General features: G+C 44.2%; 1 protein-coding gene across 1 annotated transcript in view; it reads right to left on the minus strand.

The window, feature by feature from the left end:
• Positions 1 to 1,026: 1,026 nt before the first annotated feature.
• Positions 1,027 to 27,938, minus strand: part of CCDC3 (coiled-coil domain containing 3) — a 108,503-nt gene continuing 81,591 nt past the window's right edge. The window contains exon 3 of the mRNA XM_060095426.1: positions 1,027 to 2,901. Within this exon, the coding sequence (XP_059951409.1) occupies positions 2,626 to 2,901 (276 nt within the window). The 3' untranslated portion in view covers positions 1,027 to 2,625. The remainder of the gene's footprint in view (positions 2,902 to 27,938) is intronic.

Here is a 27,938-nt window from a genome sequence, read left to right on the forward strand (position 1 = left end):
AAAATGGCGATCAGAATCACTATTTATGAAATTATTAGGAATATTAACTGAGATGTGTGTGCGAGAGCCTAAAGCATTCTGGGTACTTAGTTTTGTTTTTTTTTTAAACCATCATAGAATGTGGGCGTTGCTGAGCGAACAGCTGATGCATAGTCGTTGTGATTGGATTTTGTGTTCTCTCTCCCCAAAGGAAGGTGAGGATTTGCACCACAGAAGCGGGAATCCCTGTTAACTTCTGCTGCCAGGCAGGTACCACAAATGCGTGATGTGTGTTAAAAAACAAACAAACAAACAAAAAACCCAAACGGGGGTGGGTGTGATAGTAGCAGAGACAGCGGCCTGAACCGTAGTCCATTGAAGGTTGACATTCAAACACAGAAACCTCATCCCCACATGAGGTGTGGCCCACATGCCACCAGTTTGTACCTCCTGGGGACCCTGGTTTAAAGATGCTAGATTCTATCAGCCTCTTGCTTATTATGTGACTTTGGCAAAGTCACTTAGCCTCCTTGGACCGCTGAGTGGAACTAAACCATGGCCCACAGCTCAGAGATAGTGCTACGACAGGTCAGCCAATGTGTGTCAAGTTCTGAGCAATTCTTGGGTTTTTCTTGCATGAATAATTCCTACTAGTACAAACGAGCGGGTGGCGAGGGCTGCCGTAAGATGACAACGTAGCAGATAATGGGGACCTGGGAGCTCCTGTTGCCACAGATCCTAATGTACTTTTGAAGACATTGATTAATGAAGCTGCGTGTCCCTTGTGAGGTGAGGCCAGGATAACACTGCTTGTCTGCAGGTGTGTTGAGAGATGGGAACCCGGGGAGAGACAGGGTTAGCCTCATCCCAACGGGGAAAGCAGAGGAGGCTTCAGCTCAATCTCCTAAATGCCTCAGGTGTGACCCACAGATGCTTCCCCCAGAGGATCTAAATGGCCTTTTCAGGCCAAAGCTGGAACTCCTGCAGGACCCCTGCTCCAAAAGAAACACGCATTGCTTTACTGCTGTGGCTGAACTATTGCTCATGTTTATTGAAAAGGCAGAACATAATGCATCTGAAGAGATCCAGCTTCCACAGTTCTCCAAACACTGGCTGTAAATTACTGTTAGGCTTGTCATTCCCTTGGGTGGCAGCAAAACTGCTGTAATGAAACGTCCCTGGGAAGAATAAACCACAAGATGTGCCTTCTATGGTACCAGACCATGAAGATTACAGCTGATAAAGTGCTGGCAGAAGCTTAGCAGTAAAGAGCCCTTGAGCAAAAGTCCCCAGGCTGTGCAGTCCAGGGCGTTGACTTCTCCTCTGAGGCCACTGCCTACCATCACGACCCAAGTGTCACAAGGCGCATGCCCCAGGCGCGCTGCCAGAGCAAGAAGGACATGGTTTTTCTAAAGGCAGTGGATGGAAATCTGACCCTAACTGCCATTTCCAATGGAGAGGACGGCATTGTCGGGCCCTCCTGTATCTGGGGTGGTAAAGGGGCAGGGACACTGGTTGGTTTGGAGAACCATCATCAGAAGATAACCAAGGGATGGGCACTTCTTAGTCACACAGCTGGGACGCGATCACATGTGGCTAAGTGAAGGGCTCAAGTGTTAGGTATTGTGAATATCTTTTACTTGCAATACTCTCTCTCGAGGTTTCTTCCCAAAGAAGGTGAAGCGATCGTACGGAGGATCTAATGCAGTGAGAAGCGGGCTGATGTGCAAACACTACTCCCAGGGTCTGTCTGGACAGTCCAGGTGGGTGGAAAGCATTTGCATAAAGAAGCCAAGATCGGAATGCCCTCAACAAGCCCTTCTGGGAGCAGAGCCTGGATAGCAACGAGGCAGGGTCCCCAGACCCCAGTAGGTAAGGAGGTGTCTTTGCACAACAGAAGTTCACAACATATTGGGTCAGCTCACCTCGAATTCAGAGACGTTGGAAGTAATCACTGAGCAAACAGTAAGTTAGAATTTAGCAGGGGCCGAGATACCGTTCGAGCTCTTCCAACTTAGAAGTGTGCTTTCATGAAACAGGACAGCACCATAAAGGCAATGCCCCTTTAGATTAAAGTGGCCCATGGGAAACCTCTGTAACTCTGGATAGCTGAGGTTGGAAATCAGGTATAATTCTTCTTACTTCATTACCTGCCACCTCTAGCTCCACTCCCTGACTTGTGATGAGCTCCCTAAGTCTTAACGACACCAGAAGATTCCACGACCTATCATTCCTTCAAACCAACGGCTGTCCCGCTGCTGAGAGCTGGGACCACACTGCCTTTCTTCGGAAATGGAGGCTGAACCCCTTGAGTTCTTGTACTTCTAGAGATTCTAAAATGTTCTTTCCCTAATAAGTGCACTTTTTCCAAGCTGCTCCTGGAAGCCAGGGACAGGCCCCCGGCAAGCACATAGCACTGCCAGCATCAGAGCACTGGGTCTGGGACAAGGCCTGGGAAGGGCGGGAGGCCGGCAGCCAAGGAGATACGAGACTCGCCCTGTAAACCAACTAGACGCTACCAAATGCACAGTAAAAATATCATCTACAAGAGTTCTTGAGCTATGTGCACATCTAAGCCCAGTGTCCTTTTCCACTCCCTGGGAGAGGCCTCGGTGGGTCCCAGGTGAGGCCAAGGCTCCATCCCTGCTACCCCCGCAGGTAGGCGGCACCCGCGGGCTCGCGGCCCAGCGCGTTGATGTGCGGGAGCGCGCCTGCCGCGGCCGCCAGCTTCTCGCTCAGCTTCTGGTTCAGCAGCTCCAGGTGGCGGCCATTCTTCCGCGCCTGCCGCAGGGACCTCTTGACCTTCTTCACCCGGTCCCGCAGCTGCTTGTTCCGCTTCTCCAGGGTGGCCAGCTTCTGCTGCAGCTTCTTGACGTGGTCCTCCTCCTCAAACAGGGCCTTCTGCACCGAGGAACACATGAGCTGGGGAGGAAACACCAGGAGACGTAGGTGAGTTTCAGAAAACCTCCCCAGGGTAAGCTTCCTGGTGCTGCCAGCCCGGCAACACAGACCCCGATGTCACCAATGGCCCCAACCCAGGATAAGGACAGTCCTCATGCCCCCTTCTTGTTTTCACCCTGTGGACCCCAAATGCAGAGGCCCCCTCTTTTGCTTTCTGTGTTTGGGTACCCTAGATAATTTTGTTTTAAAAAGATACTCCATGGTTTTGTCTTCTTACGTGCCTATTGATTTGCATCCTATTGAGTCCCCGTTGGAGCAGGTCACTCTTCACTTTTTGCTCTCACTCAGCAGTTTTGCCTGTTCAATTCTAATCTGGCTATAGAACATTTTACAGTAAAGCCAAAGCTTGAGGATCACCCACTTGGAAGCGAAACTGGATCCACAGAGGGCCTTCAGCGTATTTCCACAAAAGGGCTTTGCCTGTGCTGAGGTGCAAACACCCTCATTCTGGAAACCTTTCTAGTTATCGTGGGATGGGCTGGAAGTGAGTGTCTCTTTTGAAAAATTGAGTTTTTGTTTCTTACCTAAGCCCCCTTGGTTTCTTACAGAAAAAAAAGATATTCTAAATACGTCACTCTAGCAAAAAGGACAGAGCTCTAGTGACCCAAGAAGTAAAAGAACAAAGCCCGAAACAAAGATGCACAGAGGATATGAATAGTCTACAGGAAAGGTAATATACAAATATCTCTTAATCTCTTATATGAAAAACTTAATAAGATAAATGCAAAGTAGATCCACAATGGATTGCTTTTTTTTTTAACAAAATGAAATTTTGATTTTACCCTTTGGTAAAATCAGAATCAGCATTTGGGGAAATAGGGATTCTCATATACTGTGGGTAGAGTGTAAACTTCTATAAAGAGTAATCTGTGTCAAAATGAAAATTGCATATACCCTTTGATCTAGTCATTCTGGGACTTCATCTGATAGAAACACTCCCATATGTGCAAATGTATATTTATATATTATATATAGTATAATATAATAATTATAATTGTATTTTATATATATACACACACACACATAAAACAACTAACACTGTTATAAGAAGGTTGAGGAATGACATTAGCATCATGGCCATATGAGACATCCCTCTTCCCGCCCCCAACAAAAATGGCATCTATCCATGAACAAAAGTGACTTTAAGAGAACTGTGGGATCCACCAAGGGACCCAGGAGGAGTCTATGCATGCCTGTCTTTCTGATTGCTTGCCTGTCTCTAGTATTCTATTGTGTCCACAGAACCTATTTTTCCCTGTATATGCAAATTGTATGTTTATAAGTGAAAAATGATAATACATTAAATGATTGTTCATTTTAAAGCATAAAAAAAAAGACAAACATCAGTCCTGGCTGTGGACCCTTCAGTGGTCCGTGAGCTTCCTCCAGCCCCTCTCAGGCAAAGAACCTCAACAGATATTTCTCCAAAGAAGATATACAAATGGCCAACGAGTATACGAGAAGGTGCTAGACTTCACTAATCGTCAGGAGAATACAACTCAAAACCACAGTGAGGAGCAGGCAAGCAAAGGAACCTGTTGTTTGTTCTCACTACCCCCCCACCCCTGCTCTGCTGCAGCAGGGGTCCTGATAAAGCCTTGACTGAACTTGGCCTCTGATCAATTTCTATTGATTAAGGAGGCCAAGAACCCTAGTTGGTAACATATTCTGTGGTGCCCAACATGGGGCTTGTCCCTTCTCGGGGCGAGGATCTGGGCACCTCCGGGACCACCAAACGCAGCTTCCCCATGGGAACCTCTTGTTTCAGCATCACCTCGTTTGGTAAGTAAGTCTGCCTTTCTGGCCCCCGAGGGGCCTCAGTACCCTCATCCAGGCAACGCTTCTCCCCTCCCCTTTGTCCCTCACCATTTTCCCTCTCCTGAAATCTCTCTACTTCTCTCTCTGTCCTCTCCTCCTTTTGTCCTGTCCTTCCAAGAGAGTGGATGTCGGGCAAGCTACAGCTCCCTCTGGCCGGCAGTGGCTCACCTTGACGGGTGATAAGCAGAGGTGGGAGAGGCTCCCTTCACACCTTGCAGACCTTGGTCCAGCGGGCTCGCCCTGACTGGAGATTTCTGAGAATGATAGAGGTTCAAACCTCATATCGTGTAGTGGGCTGTAAGTCCGATCGTCCCAATATTCTCACCTTTATTTTCCTGCCGCCAAGAGAAGTCCCGCGGGGAACGAGCTGAAGCAGCAGATTTCTATATACCGGTGCATGCGTGGGTGAGAGTCCCACCTGTGGGTCGGGGACCCACAGACGACATACAACTGGCTGGTTTCCGGGCTTGATCACCCCGGTGGGCAGTGGACAGGGTGCACCCTCCTTCACTGACTGGCCCTTTCTGGAAGCATGCAGATTGGTACCTGAATAGACAGCCGCAGGGGGCGGGCTGAAAAGGCAGTCTCTCTGTCTCTTTTTCAGTCTTTTCTGTCCCTCCTACCTTTACCTCTCCCTTGGTCCTTACCCCTACCCTCCCATCCCCTTAATCCTGAAAACTTCTTGTTTGTGTCTAAGTTTTGCACTGGGTATCTTTGTGATGTAGTTTTTGTCTGTGCAGCTGTTCCTGGAAGTCACTGCCGACATCGTGAGCACATACAAACACAGCCCACGTTGCCTGAGACTCCAGCCTTGGGTTACTTAGTGGGCTTTTAAAGAACAAAAAGAAAAGACAGGAGCTTGCATCTCTCTCTCCTCTGCCTTTGCAATGTAACTCTTCTGCCTGGGCTCTCAGGAACTACCTGGTTGATCTGTAGTCCCCCAGACTGAGGGGGGAAAAAAAGGCCATTTTAAATTCAAGCGGGAAAACTATGAGATCTCTGCTTCTATAGAAATTAACTTGTCTAACTTAAGCTATGGGTTTAATTAATACAGACCCATCTTTAGAGTCATCAACATAAAGTACACTACTTTCATTGTATCTAGGGTTACTGGAAGTCAATAAGTGCATATTGTTCCTGTTATAAAAATCTGTCAACAGAGACAATAACCTGATATGGTTAAATTTTTAAGTAAATGTAACTGGGATAAGAACTTTTTGCTAAACTACATAGGAATAATTATGTTTTGGAAACGACCATCTAAAACAGTCTCTCCAATTTTTGGTAAATTTGAAGCTAAAGGAATTAAGATAGGAATTGTATATGCAGGCCATTTCAAATAAGATAAACTATTGGAACATTAATTGCTAAACAGGTCTAGATTTACCTACTTTTGTCCTCTTGTGAGAAATTTAGCTGTTTGGTGCCACCTTGAGAGAGAAATTAAGCTGTTTGGTGCCACCTTGAGATGTCGGCTACCAATTTATGGAATGCTAATGTGAAAGACAGTTCATGGTTGCTTAAGGAAAGTGGGATGCGTTAAGAAAAGAAGGTATGAGGAATGGAAATATATTTTGTTGAAAGGAAAAAGGATGACTTTGTCCTAGAGCTGGCTGTTTCTGAATGGGGGAAGAATAGGGACAAAGTATGGCCACAGAAAGTTGCAGGTCTGCAGAAGAGTAACATTAGGAACTTTGGTCAGGATTTTCTAAGGTTGGATTAAATTTAATTAGGTAAATGGAGTTTATTAAGAGTAGGTTGATGCAAGACTGGACTTCGTTTCTCTCTCTTGTAAAAGAACAAAGTTTTCCCAGGATCAGGTTCAAAGTCAGCCCCCGCCTTTCCCCCCTTCGGGAAGTAGCGATGGCAAAGGAGGCATTATTAGAGTGCACAGCCCCTTCTCAATGGGAGACTTAGGAAACCCAGAAGGAGAGGTTTAGCAGGTTCTCAGAGAACCCTGACAAGTTTAGGGATGAATTTATCAGGCTGGGATTGACATTCTCTCTCCCCTGGCAGGACATCATGGTTATTCTGGCCCCGTGTTGCACGCCCCCAATGAAAAGGAGCGCATACTGAGAGAGGCCAGGGAACCCGCAGATGGCCACCAATCCACACGGCCAAATTTATCAGGTAGGTGGGGCGCAGTCCCAGAACATGACCCATACTGGGACTATGAAGACCGTGTGGGCCAGGCTAGGATGAGACATTAGACTACTTGTCTATCAGAAAGAATGGAAAGGTGTATGGTGAAGCCAGTCAATTACGATAAGGTCTGAGAGGTTACACAGGAAAAAGGTGAAAGCCCAGCAGGCTTCCTGAGCCGGGTGACAGAGGCATTCAGGAAGGACACCAATACAGACCCTGAGTCCGCAGAAGGGAGGACACTCTGGGCCATGCATTTTATCACCAAGGCTACTCCTGATATCTGGAGACAGTTACAGAAGCTTGCGGCTGGGCCCCCAGCCCCGCTGTCAACCCTGAGGAGGCCTTCAAGGTCTGTAACAACCGAGACTTAACAGAGGAGGCCAATAAGGATAAGAGGCTGATAAAGAAAACGCAGCTTCTGGCTGCTCTGATCCACCTACCACCTCGAGGGGACCCTGGAGGGCCGAGAAGGCTGGACAGACCACCAAGAAGCCCCTTGGACCCAAACCAGTGTGCCTTTTGTCAGAAAGGGGGGCGCTGGAAGGCGGAATGTCCTGGGCGCCCTCCTGTGGGACGCCTGAGGGGCAGCCCCGACCGGCCCCAGTTCCTTGCAAACCTCTCGGATGAGAGATTCCCGCGCACCAACGGAAGGGGCCCGAGCGCCTGCCGGCTCCAGATCCATCCTCATGACTGCAGCGGAGCCTCGGGCCACCCTCGATGTGGCAGGTGGGAGAACTGGATTTCTTGTAGACGCTGGAGCCGCCTGCTCTGCTCTGACTTGGCCAGCTGGCCCCCCTCTCCAGCCATGACTGTGCTGTGATGGGAGTCGATGGACAGCCAAAGGAAAGGCGATTCACCATCCCCTCTCGCCTGTGGAATCGGGTCCATTATTATTATTCACTCCTTTTCGTACATGACAGAATGCCCTGTCCCTTTCCTCGGGAGAGATTTGCTAAATAAGTTAGGAGCTAGTATATTAGGTCAGGGTGAATCCAAGAAGGTAATCCGAACGGAGAATGCATCTCTTAGTAGTCCCAGATGACCCACCTGTTGGGCATCAAAATATGCCCCAAGACATCCCCCAAGAAATTACAGAACAGGTAGATCCTGCAGTTTGGGATACCTCGGTGCCAGGAAGGGCAAAACGTGTTCCCCCAATAAAAACAAGGTTAAGGCCTGGGGAGAAATACCCCTGGAAGAGACAATATCCTTTAAAGCCTAAGGCCCTGAGGGGACTCCAGCCGCTGCTCAGCAGGTTCCTGAAACACGGACTCATTAGGCCCTGCCAATCCCCTTGCAGCACCCTGATCCTCCCCATACAGAAGCCTAACGGGGGAGTGTCGGTTTGTGCAAGACTTACGAGCCTTAATGAGAGCTTTGCAAATAGGGCAGGATAAGAAATTAAATATTTTCACTGACTCTAAATATGGGTTCCACGTGCTACACGCTCATGTTGCCATATGGAAAGAAAGAGGAATGTTAACCACTTGAAGTTCCCCCATAAAACATAAAGATTTGATTCTGGTCTGTTAGAAGCAGTGTAGCTTCCTACCCAGCTAGCAGTAATCCACTGCAGGGGCCATCAGAGGGATGGATCTTTTGCGAGCCAAGGGAACAGCAAAACTGATCAAATTGCAAAACAGGCAGCTTAACTGCAGGAACCTGAACAAGTTAAGGCTCTAGTGATTGGCCCCCCTCCTGAACTCCCTAGCCTTCCTCAGTTTTCCCCACAGGAATAAGAAAATGCTGAGAAATGGAGCTCTGAGAAAGGAAGCACAGGCTGGTATAAAAAGGAAGATATGTTTCTAATCCCTGAAGCCCAACAATGGAAACTCACCAAGAGCTTACATGACGCCACCCACTATGCGAGGGATGCACTATGGGACTTGATGCAAAAGGCTTTTTCAGGAAAGGGGCTTAAAAGAACAAGTAACGCTTGCCTCGCCTGTAATAACCCACAGGCCCATCCAATCCCCCCTTCGTTACTCAGGCCAATTCAATGCCGAGGGACATACCGGGGGGAAGACTGGCAGTTAGATTTCACCCAAATGCCCCCATGATCAGGATATAAATATCTTCTAGTGTTTGTTGATACTTTCACAGGATGGGTTAAAGCCTTCCCCACCCGATCTGAAAATGCCATGCAAGTCTGTAAGTCCCTTTTAAAAGAAATAATTCCTCGGTTTGGACTTCCAAAGTCCCTGCAGAGTGATAACGGGCCCTCTTTTATAGCCAAAATCACACAGGGGCTCACAACAGCCCTAGGGCTAGACTACAAGCTACACACCTCTTGGCACCCCCAGTCTTCAGGGAAGGGAGAGAAAATGAACCATCCTTTAAAGAAAACCTTAGCAAAGCTCTGCCCAGAGACTCATGCACCCTGGACCAACCTGCCTCTTACTGTACTCCTCAGGGTCCGTGTAGCCCCCAGGAGTGGTCTGAAACTTAGTCCACTTGAAATGACCTACGGGAGGCCTTTTCTTACTACTGACATTCTACTGGATGAGGAAGTGAACCAGACCCTGAGATATATTATTCTAGGACAAGTTCAGAAAGCAATCCAGGACTATGCCTACAAGGCACTGCCAGCTCCCACTAAAAATACAGCGGAAGGAGCAGTTCCTTCACAAATAAACCCCAGGGACCAAGTTCTTCTCAATACCTGGAAAGAGGGCTCCCCCAAAGGCCAACTGTTGCCAAAATGGAAGGACCACTATAAAGTAATTTTAACCACCCCCACTGCTGTCAAACTGCAAGGGGTATCTCTTGGGTACATCTGTCCAGACTAAAGCTTTTACTTCCAGAAACCCCATGGGTCACAACAGAAGAACAATGCACCTGTGAGCCAGCAGAAGATCTGAGACGCCTTTTCCAAAGACAGGTACCATCAACAGGTAAGTAAAATGATGTAGTGGGTTGGCTCCTATTTGAAGCCTTAATGGGACTTGGGACCTCTCTTGTTTCCTTGGCTGATGTGGTTCTTGACAATCGTCTGGCCCTTGAGTACCTTCTGGCAAAGCAAGGCAGAGTTTGTGCGATAACTAATACTTCCCACTGCACTTGAATCAATGCAACAGGACAGGTAAAAGTTAATATTAAGGAAATATAAGCTCAGGCAGAGTGGCTTTATAATTTTGTCAGGGGTGATATCGCCTTCCTTGTCTGGTGGTCAACAGTCAAGGAAGCCCAAAGTTAACCTGGTTCCTTCCCTTTCTAGGTGCTTTAATGGCAATTGTTGTTGTTCTCCTTTTTAGCCTTTGTTTTGTTTAACCTTTTGGTTAAGTTTGTGTCTTTTAGGCTCCAACAGTTTGAAGTAAGGCTCATGATGGCTCAAGAAATTCAGCCCATTCCAGCAGAAAGTGTCCCAGGTCCCTACTTGTCCTTGGAACAGTCAGCGAGGGACTTCTCCTCTAGGGGAGGGTTAGGGTCTGCGGCCCCTGTCCAGCAGGAGGAAGTTTCAGAAGAAGAGACCTTCAGCCTCTTACCCCTCAATAAATGTGTAGAGTCTCTCATGGGGGAATGAGACAGGCTGGGACCTGGGACCCTTTGCTGCAGTGCTGCAATGCTTGCACCTGGACACACCTCTCCTCAAGCAACAAATTAAAAGAAACTGTATGGGACTAAAAATTACCGCGTGCATGCTCAGTTGGGGCAAATTCTGGACAAAAGATATAGAGACCAAAAAAACCCGACTGCCATTTTGAGGAGCCTGGAGCAAAAGCAGGGGACTGCACATGCCCCCTGCACACAACACCACCTAAGGGGTGGGCAAAACACCTAAGCTACCCCTTCGGCCCAACCCCTGGACACACCCCTACCCTCACCCCATATAAGGAACAAGCTCACCCCCTCTCAGGGAGTGGGCAAGCAAGGGAACCTGTTGTTTGTTCTCACTCCCCCCTGCTGCAGCAGGGGCCCCAATAAAGCCTTGCCTGATAAAAACAAACAAAACCCACAATGAGGTATCACTCACACCTGTCATCAAAAAGACAAGAAATACGGTTCCAGTTCAAGATGGTGACATAAGAGGATTGTGAGCTCACCTCCCACCATGGACATACCGAATCTACAGCTACATACAGAACATCTTCCCCTGAAAGGAACCCCAAAACTACGAGTGACCCCTATATACCAGACAACCGAGAAAAAAACGCACATTGAAGCAAGTAGGAGAGGCTGAGACAATCTCATCATAAACCCAGTGCAGCAACCTGCAATCAAGAGGGAACTGACAACTGAGCTTATCCCTGAGGAGCAAAGGGGTTGAACCCCACATCTGGCACCCCAACTTTTAAGACCTGCACCTGAGAGACCAAGCCCCTGAAACTTCCAGGTTTGAAAGCCACCAGGGCTTGCCTCCCTGAGACCCACAGGCTATGAGTGAACTGAGAACAGTTCTTAAAGGGCTCACACAGACTCACCTGGCTACCCAGCACCAAGGCCCAGTGCAGAGGCAGCCGACTGAAAAGCACCCGATTCGCTCTTCTGAAAGCTCTGGCCTGAGGGGCAGGCTTCTCACTGAACACACAGCTAAAGGCCAACTGAAATACTCGACAAAGACTATGGCCTTCAGGATCCATTGTCATGCTTTCCCTCTGTTCCACCCTAGGTTGTGGTGTCTCCAAGAAGGGGGCTTATGTACACATCTGACACCCTAGCTTTTGTGTCTGTCACCCAGAGAACACATCCCTTGATAGCGTGGCTCTGGTGGCCAGCGGGGCTTGTGTTCATGGGTTCATCGGGATGGTAGCAAACAAAGAAATAGTTCTTAACTGGCTATTACCATGGGGTTCAAGGCAGAGGGAGCAGACAGAAATGCCCAGTTCCCAGTCTTCTCCTAAAAGAGATATTTGCAAACTGTAAAAGCTTCTACATGAGGGCTTGGCTTCCAATCAGCCTGAATCTAGGTGCTGACTGAAATCCTGCCCTGACAGGTCTTGGCACACCCTCAACTACTACGAGCCACTAAGAATAAAGTAGGCTTCTTGGACAATCACAAAGGTTTGAGACATATCCAAGAGGTAGGGCAGAGTTGAACGATAAGGTTCATCTCCTACACAAAGCCACTCCTTCAAGACTGGGAGAGGTAGTTGTTTCATCTAACGCATATAAGCCATAGATTGTCAAGGAAAAATGAAGAAACAGGAATATTTCCAAAGGAAAGAATAAGATAAAACCTCAGAAAAAGACCTTAATGAAATGGAGATGAGTAATTTACCTGATAAAGAGCTCAAAAGAATGGTGATAAAGATGCTCACAGAGCTCAGGAGAAGAATGCATGCATAAAATGAGAACTTCAACGGAGCTCAAGAATATGAGAAAGTACCAAACAGAAGTGACAGAGCTGAAGAATACAATAGCTGAACTGAAAAATACAACAGAGGTGTTCAACAGCAGACCGGATGAAGCAGAAAAAAAGGATCACGGAACTCAAAGACAGGGCAGTGGAGCTCATCCAATCAGAACAGCAAAACGAAAAGAGAATGAAGAAGACTGAAGATAGCCTAAGGGACTTACGAGACAACATCAAGCAAAAGGGGTCCCTAAAGAGGAAGAGAGAAAGGGGCAGAAAACTTAATTGAAGAAATAATGGCTGAAAACTTCCCTAACCTAGATCCAGATCCAGGAAACCCAGAGAGTATTAAATAAGATGAACCCGAAGAGACCCACACCAAGATACATTGTAATTCAAGTATCAACAGTTAAAGACAAGGAGGAATCTTAAAAGCAACAAGAGAAAAATAACTTGTTATGTACAAGGGGAACCTACAAGACGATCAGCAGATTTTTCAGCAGAAACTTTACAGGTCAGAGGGAGTGGCATGATATACAGCTATAAAGAGCTGAAAGAAAAAAAAAACTGCCAACTAAGAATACTCTACCCTGGAAAACTGTCCTTCAGAACTGAAGGAGAGAGAAAGAATTTTCTAGACAAGCAAAAGCAAGAGAATTTCATCACTACTAGACCAGCCTTACAAGAAATGTTAAAGGGAGTTATTCAAGCTGAATAGAGAAGGTGCTAATTAGTAGCAAGAAAACATTAAAAAGTATGAATCTCACTGGTAAAGGTAAATATATAGTAAAATTCAGAATAATCTAATGTCATAAAGGCAGTGGGTTAATCACTTGTAAAGCCAGTATGAAGGTTAAAAGATAAAAGTAGAAAAATAACTATATAATTTGTTAGTGGATACACAAGATAAAAAGATGTATTTGTGACATCAAAAGCATTGGAAAATAAGTTATTAACTTAAAATGGACTGTTACAAGTTGTTTTTCATAAACCTCATGGTAACTACAAAGCAAAAACCTATAGTAGATAAACAAAATATAAAGAGAAAGGACTCTACCACTACAGAAAATCATCAAACAACAAAGAGCAAGAGAAGAGAAAAGAACAGAGGAATTACAAAACAACCAGAAAGAAATTAACAAAACGGTAATAAGTACATACCTATAAATAATTACATTAAATGTAAATGGACTATCTCCAATCAAAAGACAGAGTGGCGGGACTTCCGTGGTGGCACAGGGATTAAGAATCTGCCTGCCAATGCAGGGGACACGGGTTCGAGCCCTGGTCCAGGAAGATCCCACATGCCGCGGAGCAACTAAGACCATGTGCCGCAACTACTGAAGCTTGCGTGCCACAACTACTGAAGCCTGCACACCTAGAGCCCGTGCTCCACAACAAGAGAAGCCACCGCAATGAGAAGCCCATGCACCACAACGAAGAGTAGCCCCCGCTCGCTGCAGCTAGAAAAAGCCCGCATGCAGCAACAAAGACCCAACGCAGCCAAAAATAAATAAAGTAAATAAATAAAGACAGAGTGGCTGAATGGATATAAAATATGACCCATCTATATGCTGCCTAAAAGAGACTCACTTCAGCTTTAAGGACACACAGAGACTGAAAGTAAAGGAATGGAAAACGATATTCCATGCAAATGGAAACCAAAAGCAAGCTGGGGTAGCTGTACTTACACTATAAGACAAACTATAATAAGAAACAAAGGTCATTAATATAATGATAAAGGGATCAATTCATCAAGAGGATATAACATTTGTAAATACTTATGCACTCAACATAGGAGCATCTAAATATATAAAGCAAATATTAACAGACCTAAAGGGGGAAATAGACAGCAATACAATAATAGTAGGGGACTTCAGTATCCCCTATCAATAATAAATAGATCATACAGACAGAAAAATAAGGAAACACTGGACTTAAACTACGTTAGACCAGATAGACTTAACATTTACAGAACATTCAATCTAAAAGCAACAGAACAGGGCTTCCCTGGTGGCGCTGTGGTTGAGAGTCTGCCTGCTGATGCAGCGGACACGGGTTCCCCGGTCCGGGAAGATCCCACATGCCGCGGAGCGGCTGGGCCCATGAGCCATGGCCGCTGAGCCTGCGCGTCCGGAGCCTGTGCTCCGCAACGGGAGAGACCACAACAGTGAGAGGCCCGCGTACCGCAAAAAAAAAATAAAAAAAATAAAAATAAAAGCAACAGAACACAGATTCTTCTCATATGCACAGGAAACATTCTCCAGGATAGATAATAAATTAGAACGCTGAAATCTTACCAAGCAGCTTTTCTGACCACAATGGTATAAAAGTAGAAATCAATTATAGAATAAAACTGGAAGATTCAAAAATATGTGGAGATTAAACATGCTCCTGAACAACAAAAGGGTCAAAAGAGAAAATCAAGAAATAAAACATACCATAACTTGCGGGATGCAATAACATCAGTTGTGAGAGGGAAGTTTATAGTGATAAATGCCTACATGATAAAACAAGAAAGATCTCAAATAAACAACCTAACTTTACACCTCAAGGACCTAGAAAAAGAAAAAATAAAGCCCAAATTTAGTAGGACTAAAAGCTGGTTTTCTGAAAAAATAGTTATCTTCAGCTAGATTCAGCGAAGAAAAGAGCCATATATAAAATCAGAAATGAAAGGAGGTATTACACCTATTACAGCAGATCATAAGAGACTATGAACAATTATACACCACCAAACTGGACAATTTGAAGAAATGGATAAATTCCTAGAAACATACAACCTACCCACACTAAATCATAAAATAAATAGAAAATCTGAACAGACCAAGTACTAGCAAAGAGATTGAATCAGTAATCAAAAACTTCCCAAGTACTAGTAAAGAGATTGAACCAGTAATCAAAAACTTCCCAAGAAACAGAAGTCCAGGACCATATGGCTTCAGTGGTGAATTCTACCAAACATTTAAAGAAAAATGAATACCAATCCTTCTCAAACTCTTCCAAAAAATAGAAGAGAGAACACTTCCAAACTCATTTTACAAGGCCAGTATTACCTTAATACCAAAACCAGACAAGGACACCACAGAAATCACAAGCCAGTATCCCTGATGAATACAGATGCAAAGATCCTCAACAAAACATTAACAAACTCTTTTCAACAATATATTAATAGAACCATTTACCATAATCAAGGTGCATTTATTCCAGGGGTGCAAAGATGGTTCAACATCTGCAAATCAGTTAATGTGCTACACATTAATAAAATGAAGGATAAAAATCCTATCAATAAATGCAGAAAAAGCATTTGACAAAATTCAACATCCATTTATGATAGAAACTTTGGTGGGGGATTAGGCCTCAAGGGCAGAGCTCTCATGAATGGGATTAACGTCCTTACAAAGGAGGCCTGAGAACTCTCTTGCCCCCTCTGCCGGTGAAGATACAAGAAGTCTGTGACCTGCAAGAGGGCCCTCACCCGTCCATGCCGGTTCCCTGACCTTGGACTTCCAGCCTCTAGAACCTTGAGCAAAAAATTTCTGTTGTTTGTAAGTCCCCCAGTAGGTGGAATTTTGTTATGGCAGCCCAAACAGACTAAGACCCCCTGGTACATAGTAAATGTCCACTAAATGTTGGTGATTATTATGGTATAGAGTTCAATCTCTTAAAACCCTTAAGACCTTTGTGACTGGACCCAGCCTGCATCTCCAGTCTTACTTATCCTCCTCCTGTTCACACACTTTATGCCCAAAGCAACCTGGCTCTAGTTGTTCCCCAGTATGTCTTGTTCTTTCCCATCTCTGGGCCTCTCTGCATGCTCTTCCTTCCTCCTGGAGGGCTGGTTGACCCCAGCTCTGTCTGGCAGTCCTAGAACCATTCTGCAGGTCCATCCCCATGACACTTTCCATAGGTGTCTCTCCAATTACACATAACGTTTCCTACTCCCCCATCTCCATAGCACGCAGAGCTATTCATACAGCACACACGAAGCACCACACAGCCCCGGGGGTACGTGCACTGCCCTCGTCACATCACAAACTGCCGAAGGCCTATTTCACCATGGTCTTTGTAGCCTTGTTGCCCTGGCCATTTTAGGCATACACTAAAACATCTGAATCAAGTTAAGTGTTCCAAAAATACCTGTCATTTAACAAAGAGCTTTTGCCACTGTTAAGGGGGTTGGGGGGAGGGAACATGTGCCACACTGCCCTCTTCTGGCCAAAATGAGCCCCTTGAAGGTGCCACAGGAGACTCTAGAGAACTCATTATTTAGATACTATATGACCAGATATCATCTATATAACTTTCTGACAGTTTAATATGGCCACGTACTAGGCTCAGCACTTTATATCCACTCTCACTAAGTCATGATCGTTCTCTAAGTTATGACAGATCCTTGAACCAAGAACAAGATAAAAGAATCCAAGCAAAGTCTATTAAAAGAAGAGGACTGGGTTTTCGGGGGGATTGACATGTACACACTGCTGTATTTAAAATGGATAACCAACAGGGTATTGCACAGGGAGCTCTGCTCAATATTATGTAACAACCTAAATGGGAAAAGAATTTGAAAAAGAATAGATACATGTATATGTATAACTGAATCACTTTGCTGTACACCTGAAACTAACCCAACGTTGTTAATCACCTATGCTCCAGTATAAAATGAAAAGTTAAAAAAGAGGACTGGGTTTTAATATGGCTGGCTGTTCATTTTGAAAGGACAGAATCCAATAGTGGGTTGGAACATAACATCAAAGAGAAGGCTGAGTTACATTTTATGACGTTCTTCACACGCTGCATTTTAAAATAATAAATGAGGGGCTTCCCTGGTGGCGCAGTGGTTGGGAGTCCGCCTGCCGATGCAGGGGACACGGGTTCGTGCCCCGGTCTGGGAAGATCCCACATGCCGCGGAGCAGCTGGGCCCGTGAGCCATGGCCGCTGAGCCTGCAGGTCCGGAGCCTGTGCTCCACAACGGGAGAGGCCACAACAGGGAGAGGCCCGCGTACCACACACACAAAAAAAGATACCATAAAATAATAAATGAGAGCAAACACGGTGGGATGCAACAAGCTCTGTGGTCTTGGTGGAACGTTAGTGCACATCTAAGACATCAACACTCTTCGTAGGCATCCCTCAGACCCAGGGCCCAGCTGTTCCCTACTCTAGGGAGATAGAGCAAGAGGAAGGCCACCTTGACAATGGCCTGAAGAAACCAAGATGAAGCAAAGGGACAGCCGGAAAGTGTGTCTGTGTGTGTCTGTGTGGGGGTGGGGGGTAGTTATTAAAATGGGATGAAAGGGATGACTGGAGTTCCTTGGTGAATATGTCACTCTCAATCCCTTAGCCTCTCTTTGACATGGTAGGGTTTGAGCTGGAGCAGAAAGACATAGAAGGACTCTTGTCCAATGTCACCAATAGCAAAGCTGTGACCCAGGACCCCTTACCAAGCAGAAGGTCTTTATCTCTGTGGAAAGTGGGTTCTGCCTGCAAATAGGGAGGGCTTAGGCCCTAGGAATAAGAGGCTAACCCCATAAAATGAAGCCATTGTCACAAGGGTCTCAAGCAGGCCTCCGGAATCCTGGCCTTCACCTCTTGAGAAAGCATGAATTTCTACACAAGACCTGTGCTTTTAAATATATGTTTCTTTAAGAAACTATCCTTTCTCTGGAATGCTTTCCAAATGAAATCAATCTCTTTAGAAACTGCTTTTAAAGTATACATATAAAAGGTCAACACACTTGCTCATTTAATTTTGTGTGCTTTATAAGAGGCTGAGGAGAGGAGGGGGAAAGGCCAGACCAAGAGGAAACACGTATTGCCACGTGTTCTTTGAAGAACAACCAAAGAGAAGCAAATGATCATTTGGGGCAACCCCCAAGCAACTGATTCCTAGTGAGCAGCCCCATCCTCAGGACCACGTCACACCAGCTCTGACTGGCTACAGAGGAGAAAGCCCTTGCCTGTCAGATGTCTAAGCCCCCAGCATCCACCTGTGGCTGAGTCGCTTTTCTCTAGAAAGCTCCACTGCTTCAGGGTGGATGGGGAGGCTGTCATAGGGGAGCCTGCACTTTTATTCTCAGACAAAAGGTAGGCTGGGATACCCATTCTTTACCTTCTTTTTAAAGTAACGTCTTTTTAAACTATAAAAAGCAACATATTTATTGTAGAAAAACTTTTTCAAATTAAGACCAAAAAAAAGACAATTAAGATCATCTGTAATTCTGTTGCACTGAGACGGCCACTGGTTGACATTTTAATATATCTCTTCCTAGGATTGTTTCTATTGGTATACATAAATATTCAAACGAAGTTGGACTCATGCCATTATTAGACTTTCTGATGTGATTTCTTCCCTTTGCTATTTTATCATGATTATTTTCTGGACACTTGTCCACTTCCATGGAGCATTTCGATGGAAGCTGGGGGAGGGGGAGTCAGGTGGTTCTGCCCAGCTGCCGTGAACTGCAAAACTCATCCCTGGTTGTTAATCCTCCTCCATCCTTATAACCACAGGCCAACAGGGAAGGATGCCAAGATGGGCGTTTTTGCATCTGTGGGGCTGAATGATCTTAGGGTGGCCTTTCGGGTGGTCACCAGCCTCCAATGACAGGACAAACCCATGAGAGTTTCTCACCTGTGCTCTACCTAAAACCTTCCCATGTGTTCTCTGCTGTCCCCAGGAATCTCAGGTGCTGTGGGAAAGTTTCCCAATCAAGATCTTGAAGGGTTAAGGAATTGAAGCCATGTTACCATATAGAATCCATATACAATACAGAATCACCTCTAAATGATTAAAGAAATCATTTCTAAATGGTTTCCACTTCCATATGTTCGTTCATTCCAGCAAGAAGCATTTATTATACCATGCCTGGCACTGTACGGTGCAGAAAGTTCTCCCTGAGTTATTCCACAATATACCACTAAGCTCTGTATCTACTTAACAATAAGACAGTGCATTAAAGATTACTATTTCATGGCAGCAGACATACCAAAGGCTCCCTGAGAGGATTCTTGCCTTCACAGCTGCTTTCAATTTAAATAACCCTATACAGACAAGACAAAAATGTACTTTCTGAAATGTTAAAAACGAGGCAAGTCCCAAAGTGGTAACACTGACCAACAGCTTGCCTTTTTAACACTTTGCTCCTGTTCTTGAGATTCAAAAAAGAGAAAGGAAAAAAAAAGGAGAGAATTAAAATCTAGAACAGAGGCCAGCAAACTATGGCTTGTGGACCGGATCCGGCCCACCACCTGTTTTTGCTAATAAAGTTTTATTGGAACACTGCCACGTTCCTTTGTTTACATACGGTCTGTGTCTCCTTTCCCACTACAATGGCAATGACATAGACTGTGTGGTCCAAAAAGTCTAAAATGTTTAGTACCTGGCCCATTGTCGGAGAAAATTCTGGAACACTCATCTTGAGAGAAGCTCAAGGCAAACGGAGACGCAAAGGCAACAACTGACAACTGGATGAGTTTGGAGGGAAAACAGCCAATAAAGAATGGAAGAGGGTAAAGGATGGAAAAAGCATCGGGTCCCAGAGTTTGCCAAGACCCTCACTGCCCACCCTTCACCCTTTTCACACCACTTTCGAACACCGATGTGCAATCACTGCTTCGGGCTGCCAGGTCGCAGCTCAAGTTCTCAGTGATTCTTGTCAAGGAGGCTTTGACTCTCAGCAGACTGCTGCCAATTTCAAACCTCCAGATGGAAGTTCACAAAAGAGCTCTTTCCAAAATGGTTATCCCACTCTTTCTAAAGTGCTTCCCCAGCGACACTGGAAAGGTACGCTTTCTGGAACCTACCCATGTGCACTGCCCAGGAGCAGCCACTCTCAGGGCGAGAGGCACTCTGAAGTGGGTCGCTGGTCACACAATTTGTCAGTTCTGAAAAGCTTACACTGCATGGTGCCTTCTGATCCAGTCAAGGCCAGAGGCCAAGACTCCTTCATTCTCCGTGGGATGCGGGAACTCCTGGAGGGTTGATGGAGAGCGCACAGGCCTCAACCCAAGTTCCTGCCAGGGCTCCCTCACCCTGTCTCTTCGTCCCACCATTGTTTTAAACCTCTTAGAGGCAGAGGGGTGAGGAGGCGAGCAGCAGAGTCAAGTCAAAGCAGAATGGTTTCCTACATGATTTGACAGCAGCAGTTTGGATGACACCCAGCACTACCGAGAAAACTCGCAAGCCACAGAAGCGACAACAGCGTGGCTCTTCTGCGGACTCTCTGGAGAAACAACCTGAGGTTCCTATGACTGTATTTGACTTGGCATCTGGTCCTTCCTGTGCTCCACCCAAAGTCAAAAGAGTTGTCTCCCTGTGCCAGGAACCCAGCAGAAGCGAGAGCAGATGCCCCAGACAGGCTGTGGCTGAAGGCGAGGGGCATGGAGAATGGGCAAGTGGGGGTGGGAGCAGGCAGGCAGGGGGTCAGGGGACAGAGCCCCCTTCCCACTGGGCAGTACTGGCTCAGGGGCTCCCCCAACCCTCCCTTCCTGCTCCCTTCCCCCCACTCTCCCCAGACAAGCCAAGGCTGTCTGGCCTCCTGGGTAGGAGCCTGGGCTTCAGAACCAGGCAAAACTGGGATTGCATCCTGGCTGCTCCTTCACCGTATGGCAGGGCCGCCTCGCCTGCATCAACGAAGCTGCCTTACTTCACTCTCCTCATTTACACAACGGGGGTAATAACGCCTCCACCATCGACTTGCTTTGAAGATTAAACTCAGATAACAGATGTAAAAGCATCTGACACAGCACCTGACATACGGTAAACATACAGTAAATGAATCTTTATGACTGTTCCTCACCTGAACTTTCCTGATTGAACTGCTCCTTCATAACCACACTGGGCTCCCTCAAATATCTATGCCTTTGCACGTGTAGTTCCTTCTGCTTAGAAAATCTCCACCAACTACCCCCCACATCCTTATCCAACTGACGAAATTCTACTTATTCTCCAAGCCTGGGTTCAAGGGTCACCTCCTCTGTGAAGCCTTCCCTGATTCCTCCAGAAAGAGCCATGTAATCTTTCCCCAATTCTATTGTCAAGTTTATCACACTGAGTCTGACTCTCTCCTGGACAGTCAAAGTCCCTCAAATGCAAGGGTTCCATCTTTTCATCTTTGTATCCAGTACCTGGCATGGAATAAAGCACTTAAGGAAGGGATGCAGGTTGAAATAAAAACAAGTTCAGTGACTTAAAAATGAGCAACAAACGGAGAAGCAGGAGCCACCTTTGGAAAGTAGGTGCTGGTTCATTGTGATCCTTGTGAAGTCCTATCCGAAGTCTGTTCTGACTCCCTGTTCTGGTAAGATCAGGAACTGGCTTTAATAATCCCTGAAGTTAATGCATTTTCTTTTCTGATTCTCTCCCAGGCCCCGCTGACTAGGTTATTTTGTGTATTCTACACCAAATCCGTAAGAGCTGCAGGACATAATGGAGGTGAGAAAAGACTGAATTTTCACGGGGAGATGCTGGGTTACAGGAAGCCCAGGTAAATTCAGGACACAGATCACGTTTCAGAAAGACTCCAGAGGTGGCGGAAGAAGAGGACAGGGTCTTCAAAGGCCAGGGCTTAATTCTTGAATCGACTATGATTAAAATCAGGAGAGACTGCGCCGCCTTGGGTCCATTCTGTGCCATCACAGAAAGGGAAGTTTACCGATTAAGTTCCGTTACAGAGAGAGATAAAGGTAAATCTTCAGATAAATGCCCTAGAAAGCACTGCCAAGGTGAGGTCTACATAATGCTCAACTCGTGATGCTCGCATGGGGACAAAAGGGGGTCTTTTGGTCAAATAAAGTTCAAAAATTCTGCATATTATGTCTCCCTCTTTGATATGATACACATTAACCTATCAACCATACACGTTGGTCCTGCATTAAATCAGCCTCCATAAATGTTTTACACCTGTTCTCATCTGACTATGGCAGAGCCCTCCAACAGGCAACAAGAACTGATTTCATGTGTTGGGGGGATGTCCATCTTCCTAGCCCTGGAGGCAGCCAGTCCACTCAGCTATGAGCAGCCTGCTACGTTGTCCTCAGGGCTTTTTTTTTAATCAATGTCCATTACAAAAATCCTTTACTGTTATGGTTGGAAAAGGCATCATGGGTCTAGGAGTTCAGTAACTTTTAGAATAAACTTTGGAGATAATTAATGATATTTTAATTACCACTCATACATAAATGAATAAATGTCCTCACTGCATCCCACTACACACTCTCTCTATATATATATCTATATAGAGATACAGACATATATCTCTATAAAGAGAAAGAATATTAATCACTCAATTGTATGCACGTGGACCTTGCTGATGGGAACTGAACTTGTTCCATTCTGTGACACTTCGATCTAGGTTCTAAGCTTCTCGCGGGGGAAATCCGTATCTCCCCAGGGAGTTTTTTTTTTTTTTTTTTTTTTTTTTTTTGTGTTATTTTTTTTTTTATTAGTTTCTGCTTTATAACAAAGTGAATCAGTCATACATATACATCTGTTCCCACATCCCCTCCCTCATGCATCTCCCTCCCTCCCACCCTCCCTATCCCTCCCCTCCAGGCAGTCACAAAGCACCGAGCTGATCTCCCTGTGCTCTGCGGCTGCTTCCCACTGTCTATCTAGCCTACGTTTGGTAGTGTATATATGTCCATGCCTCTCTTTCGCTTTGTCACAGCTTACCCTTCCCCCTCCCCATATCCTCAAGTCCATTCTCAAGTAGGTCTGTGTCTTTATTCCCGTTTTACCCCTAGGTTCTTCATGACATTTTTTTTTCTTATATTCCATATATATGTGTTAGCATACGGTATTTGTCTTTCTCTTTCTGACTTACTTCACTCTGTATGACAGACTCTAGGTCTATCCACCTCATTACAAATAGCTCAGTTTCGTTTCTTTTTATGGCTGAGTAATATTCCATTGTATATATGTGCCACATCTTCTTTATCCATTCATCCGATGATGGACACTTAGGTTGTTTCCAGCTCCGGGCTATTGTGAATAGAGCTGCAATGAACATTTTGGTACATGTCTCTTTTTGAATTATGGTTTTCTCAGGGTATATGCCTAGTAGTGGGATTGCTGGATCATATGGTAGTTCTATTTTTAGTTTTTTAAGGAACCTCCATACTGTTCTCCATAGTGGCTGTACCAATTCACATTCCCACCAGCAGTGCAAGAGTGTTCCCTTTTCTCCACACCCTCTCCAGCATTTATTGTTTCTAGATTTCTTGATGATGGCCATTCTGACTGGTGTGAGATGATATCTCATTGTAGTTTTGATTTGCATTTCTCTAATGATTAATGATGTTGAGCATTCTTTCATGTGTTTGTTGGCAGTCTGTATATCTTCTTTGGAGAAATGCCTATTTAAGTCTTCTGCCCATTTTTGGATTGGGTTGTTTGTTTTTTTGCTATTGAGCTGCATGAGCTGTTTATAAATTTTGGAGATTAATCCTTTGTCAGTTGCTTCATTTGCAAATATTTTCTCCCATTCTGAGGGTTGTCTTTTGGTCTTGTTTATGGTTTCCTTTGCTGTGCAAAAGCTTTTCAGTTTCATTAGGTCCCATTTGTTTATCTTTGTTTTTATTTCCATTTCTCTAGGAGGTGGGTCCAAAAGGATCTTGCTGTGATTTATGTCATAGAGTGTTCTACCTATGTTTTCCTCTAAGAGTTTGATAGTTTCTGGCCTTACATTTAAGTCTTTAATCCATTTTGAGCTTATTTTTGTGTATGGTGTTAGGGAATGATCTAATCTCATACTTTTACATGTCCCTGTCCAGTTTTCCCAGCACCACTTATTGAAGAGGCTGTCCTTTCTCCACTGTACATTCCTGCCTCCTTTATCAAAGATAAGTTGGCCATATGTGCGTGGGTTTATCTCTGGGCTTTCTATCCTGATCCACTGATCTATCTTTCTGTTTTTATGCCAGTACCACACTGTCTTAATTACTGTAGCTTTGTAGTATAGTCTGAAGTCAGGGAGCCTGATTCCTCCAGCTCCTTTTTTCGTTCTCAAGATTGCTTTGGCTATTCGGGGTCTTTTGTTTTTCCAAACAAATTTTGAAATTTTTTGTTCTAGTTCTGTGAAAAATGCCAGTGGTAGTTTGATAGGGATTGCATTGAATCTGTAGATTGCTTTGGGTAGTAGAGTCATTTTCACAATATTGATTCTTCCAATCCAGGAGCATGGTATATCTCTCCATCTGTTTGTATCATCTTTAATTTCTTTCATCAGTGTCTTATAATTTTCTGCATACAGGTCTTTTGTCTCCTTAGGTAGGTTTATTCCTAGATATTTTATTCTTTTTGTTGCAATGGTAAATGGGAGTGTTTTCTTGATTTCATTTTCAGATTTTTCATCATTAGTGTACAGGAATGCCAGAGATTTCTGTACATTAATTTTGTAACCTGCTACTTTACCAAATTCATTGATTAGCTCTAGTAGTTTTTCGGTAGCATCTTTAGGATTCTCTATGTATAGTATCATGTCATCTGCAAACAATGACAGCTTTACTTCTTCTTTTCCGATTTGGATTCCTTTTATTTCCTTTTCTTCTCTGATTGCTGTGGCTAAAACTTCCAAAACTAGGTTGAATAAGAGTGGTGAGAGTGGGCAACCTTGTCTTGTTCCTGATCTTAGTGGAAATGGTTTCAGTTTTTCACCATTGAGGACAATGTTGGCTGTGGGTTTGTCATATATGGCCTTTATTATGTTGAGGAAAGTTCCCTCTATGCCTACTTTCTGCAGGGTTTTTATCATAAATGGGTGTTGAATTTTGTCGAAAGCTTTCTCTGCATCTATTGAGATGATCATATGGTTTTTCTCCTTCAACTTGTTAATATGGTGTATCACATTGATTGATTTGCGTATATTGAAGAATCCTTGCATTCCTGGGATAAACCCCACTTGATCATGGTGTATGATCCTTTTAATGTGCTGTTGGATTCTGTTTGCTAGTGTTTTGTTGAGGATTTTTGCATCTATGTTCATCAGTGATATTGGCCTGTAGTTTTCTTTCTTTGTGACATCCTTGCCTGGTTTTGGTATCAAGGTGATGGTGGCCTCGTAGAATGAGTTTGGGAGTGTTCCTTCCTCTGAAATTGTTTGGAAGAGTTTGAGAAGGATGGGTGTTAGCTCTTCTCTAAATGTTTGATAGAATTCGCCTGTGAAGCCATCTGGTCCTGGGCTTTTGTTTGATGGAAGATTTTTAATCACAGTTTCAATTTCAGTGCTTGTGATTGGTCTATTCATATTTTCTATTTCTTCCTGAGTCAGTCTTGGCAGGTTGTGCATTTCTAAGAATTTGTCCATTTCTTCCAGGTTGTCCATTTTATTGGCATAGAGTTGCTTGTAGTAATCTCTCATGATCTTTTGTATTTCTGCAGTGTCAGTTGTTACTTCTCCTTTTTCATTTCTAATTCTATTGATTTGAGTCTTCTCCCTTCTTTTCTTGATGAGTCTGGCTAATGGTTTGTCAATTTTGTTTATCTTCTCAAAGAACCAGCTTTTAGTTTGGTTGATCTTTGCTATCGTTTCCTTCATTTCTTTTTCATTTATTTCTGATCTGATCTTTATGATTTCTTTCCTTCTGCTAGCTTTGGGGGTTTTTTGTTCTTCTTTCTCTAATTGCTTTAGGTGCAGGGTCAGGTTGTTTACTCGAAATGTTTCCTGTTTCTTAAGGTGGGATTGTATTGCTATAAACTTCCCCCTTAGAACTGCTTTTGCTGCATCCCATAGGTTTTGGGTTGTCGTGTCTCCATTGTCATTTGTTTCTAGGTATTTTTTAATTTCCTCTCTGATTTCTTCAGTGATCACTTCGTTATTGAGTAGTGTATTGTTTAGCCTCCATGTGTTTGTATTTTTTACAGATCTTTTCCTGTAATTGATGTCTAGTCTCATAGCATTGTGGTCGGAAAAGATACTTGATACAATTTCAATTTTCTTAAATTTACCAAGGCTTGATTTGTGACCCAAGATATGATCTATCCTGGAGAATGTTCCATGAGCACTTGAGAAAAATGTGTATTCTGTTGTTTTTGGATGAAATGTCCTATAAATATCAACTAAGTCCATCTTGTTTAATGTATCATTTAAAGCTTGTGTTTCCTTATTTATTTTCATTTTGGACGATCTGTCCATTGGTGAAAGTGGGGTGTTAAAGTCCCCTACTATGATTGTGTTACTGTCGATTTCCCCTTTTATGGCTGTTAGTATTTGCCTTATGTATTGAGGTGCTCCTATGTTGGGTGCATAAATATTTACAATTGTTATATCTTCTTCTTGGATCGATCCCTTGATCATTATGTAGTGTCCTTCTTTGTCTCTTCTAATAGTCTTTATTTTAAAGTCTATTTTGTCTGATATAAGAATTGCTACTCCAGCTTTCTTTTGATTTCCATTTGCATGGAATATCTTTTTCCATCCCCTTACTTTCAATCTGTATGTGTCTTTAGGTCTGAAGTGGGTCTCTTGTAGACAGCATATATATGGGTCTTGTTTTTGTATCCATTCAGCCACTCTGTGTCTTTTGGTGGGAGCATTTAGTCCATTTACATTTAAGGTAATTATTGATATGTATGTTCCTATTCCCATTTCCTTAATTGCTTTGGGTTCGTTATTGTAGGTATATTCCTTCTGTTGTGTTTCTTGCCTAGAGAAGTTCCTTTAGCATTTGTTGTAAAGCTGGTTTGGTGGTGCTGAACTCTCTCAGCTTTTGCTTGTCTGTAAAGGTTTTAATTTCTCCATCAAATCTGAATGAGATCCTTGCTGGGTAGAGTAATCTTGGCTGCAGGTTTCTCTCCTTCATCACTTTAATTATGTCCTGCCACTCCCTTCTGGCTTGTAGAGTTTCTGCTGAGAGATCAGCTGTTAACCTGATGGGGATTCCCTTGTGTGTTATTTGTTGTTTTTCCCTTGCTGCTTTTAATATGATTTCTTTGTGTTTAATTTTTGACAGTTTGATTAATATGTGTCTTGGTGTATTTCTCCTTGGATTTATTCTGTATGGGACTCTCTGTGCCTCCTGGACTTGATTAACTATTTCCTTTCCCATATTGGGGAAGTTTTCAACTATAATCTCTTCAAATATTTTCTCAGTCCCTTTCTTTTTCTCTTCTTCTTCTGGAACCCCTATAATTCGAATGTTGGTGCGTTTAATGTTGTCCCAGAGGTCTCTGAGACTGTCCTCTGTTCTTTTCAATCTTTTTTCTTTATTTTGCTCTGCATCAGTTATTTCCACTATTTTATCTTCCACCTCACTTATCCGTTCTTCTGCCTCAGTTATTCTGCTATTGATCCCATCTAGAGTATTTTTTATTTCATGTATTGTGTTTTTAATCGATGCTTGATTCATCTTTAGTTCTTCTAGGTCCTTGTTAACTGTTTCTTGCATTTTGTCTATTCTATTTCCAAGATTTTGGATCATCTTTACCATCATTATTCTGAATTCTTTTTCAGGTAGACTGCCTATTACCTCTTCATTTGTTAGGTCTGGTAGGTTTTTATCTTGCTCCTTCACCTGCTGTGTGTTTTTCTGTCTTCTCATTTTGCTTATGTTACTGTGTTTGGGGTCTCCTTTTTGCAGGCTGCAGATTCGTAGTTCCCGTTGTTTTTCGTGTCTGACCCCAGTGGCTAAGGTTGTTTCAGTAGGTTGTATAGACTTCCTGGTGGGGGGGACTAATGCCTGTGTTCTGGTGGTTGAGGCTCGATCTTGTCTTTCTGGTGGACAGGTCCACGTCTGGTG

The sequence above is a fragment of the Mesoplodon densirostris genome, chromosome 4 (assembly GCF_025265405.1).
Source record: "Mesoplodon densirostris isolate mMesDen1 chromosome 4, mMesDen1 primary haplotype, whole genome shotgun sequence".
NCBI lineage: Eukaryota > Metazoa > Chordata > Mammalia > Artiodactyla > Ziphiidae > Mesoplodon > Mesoplodon densirostris.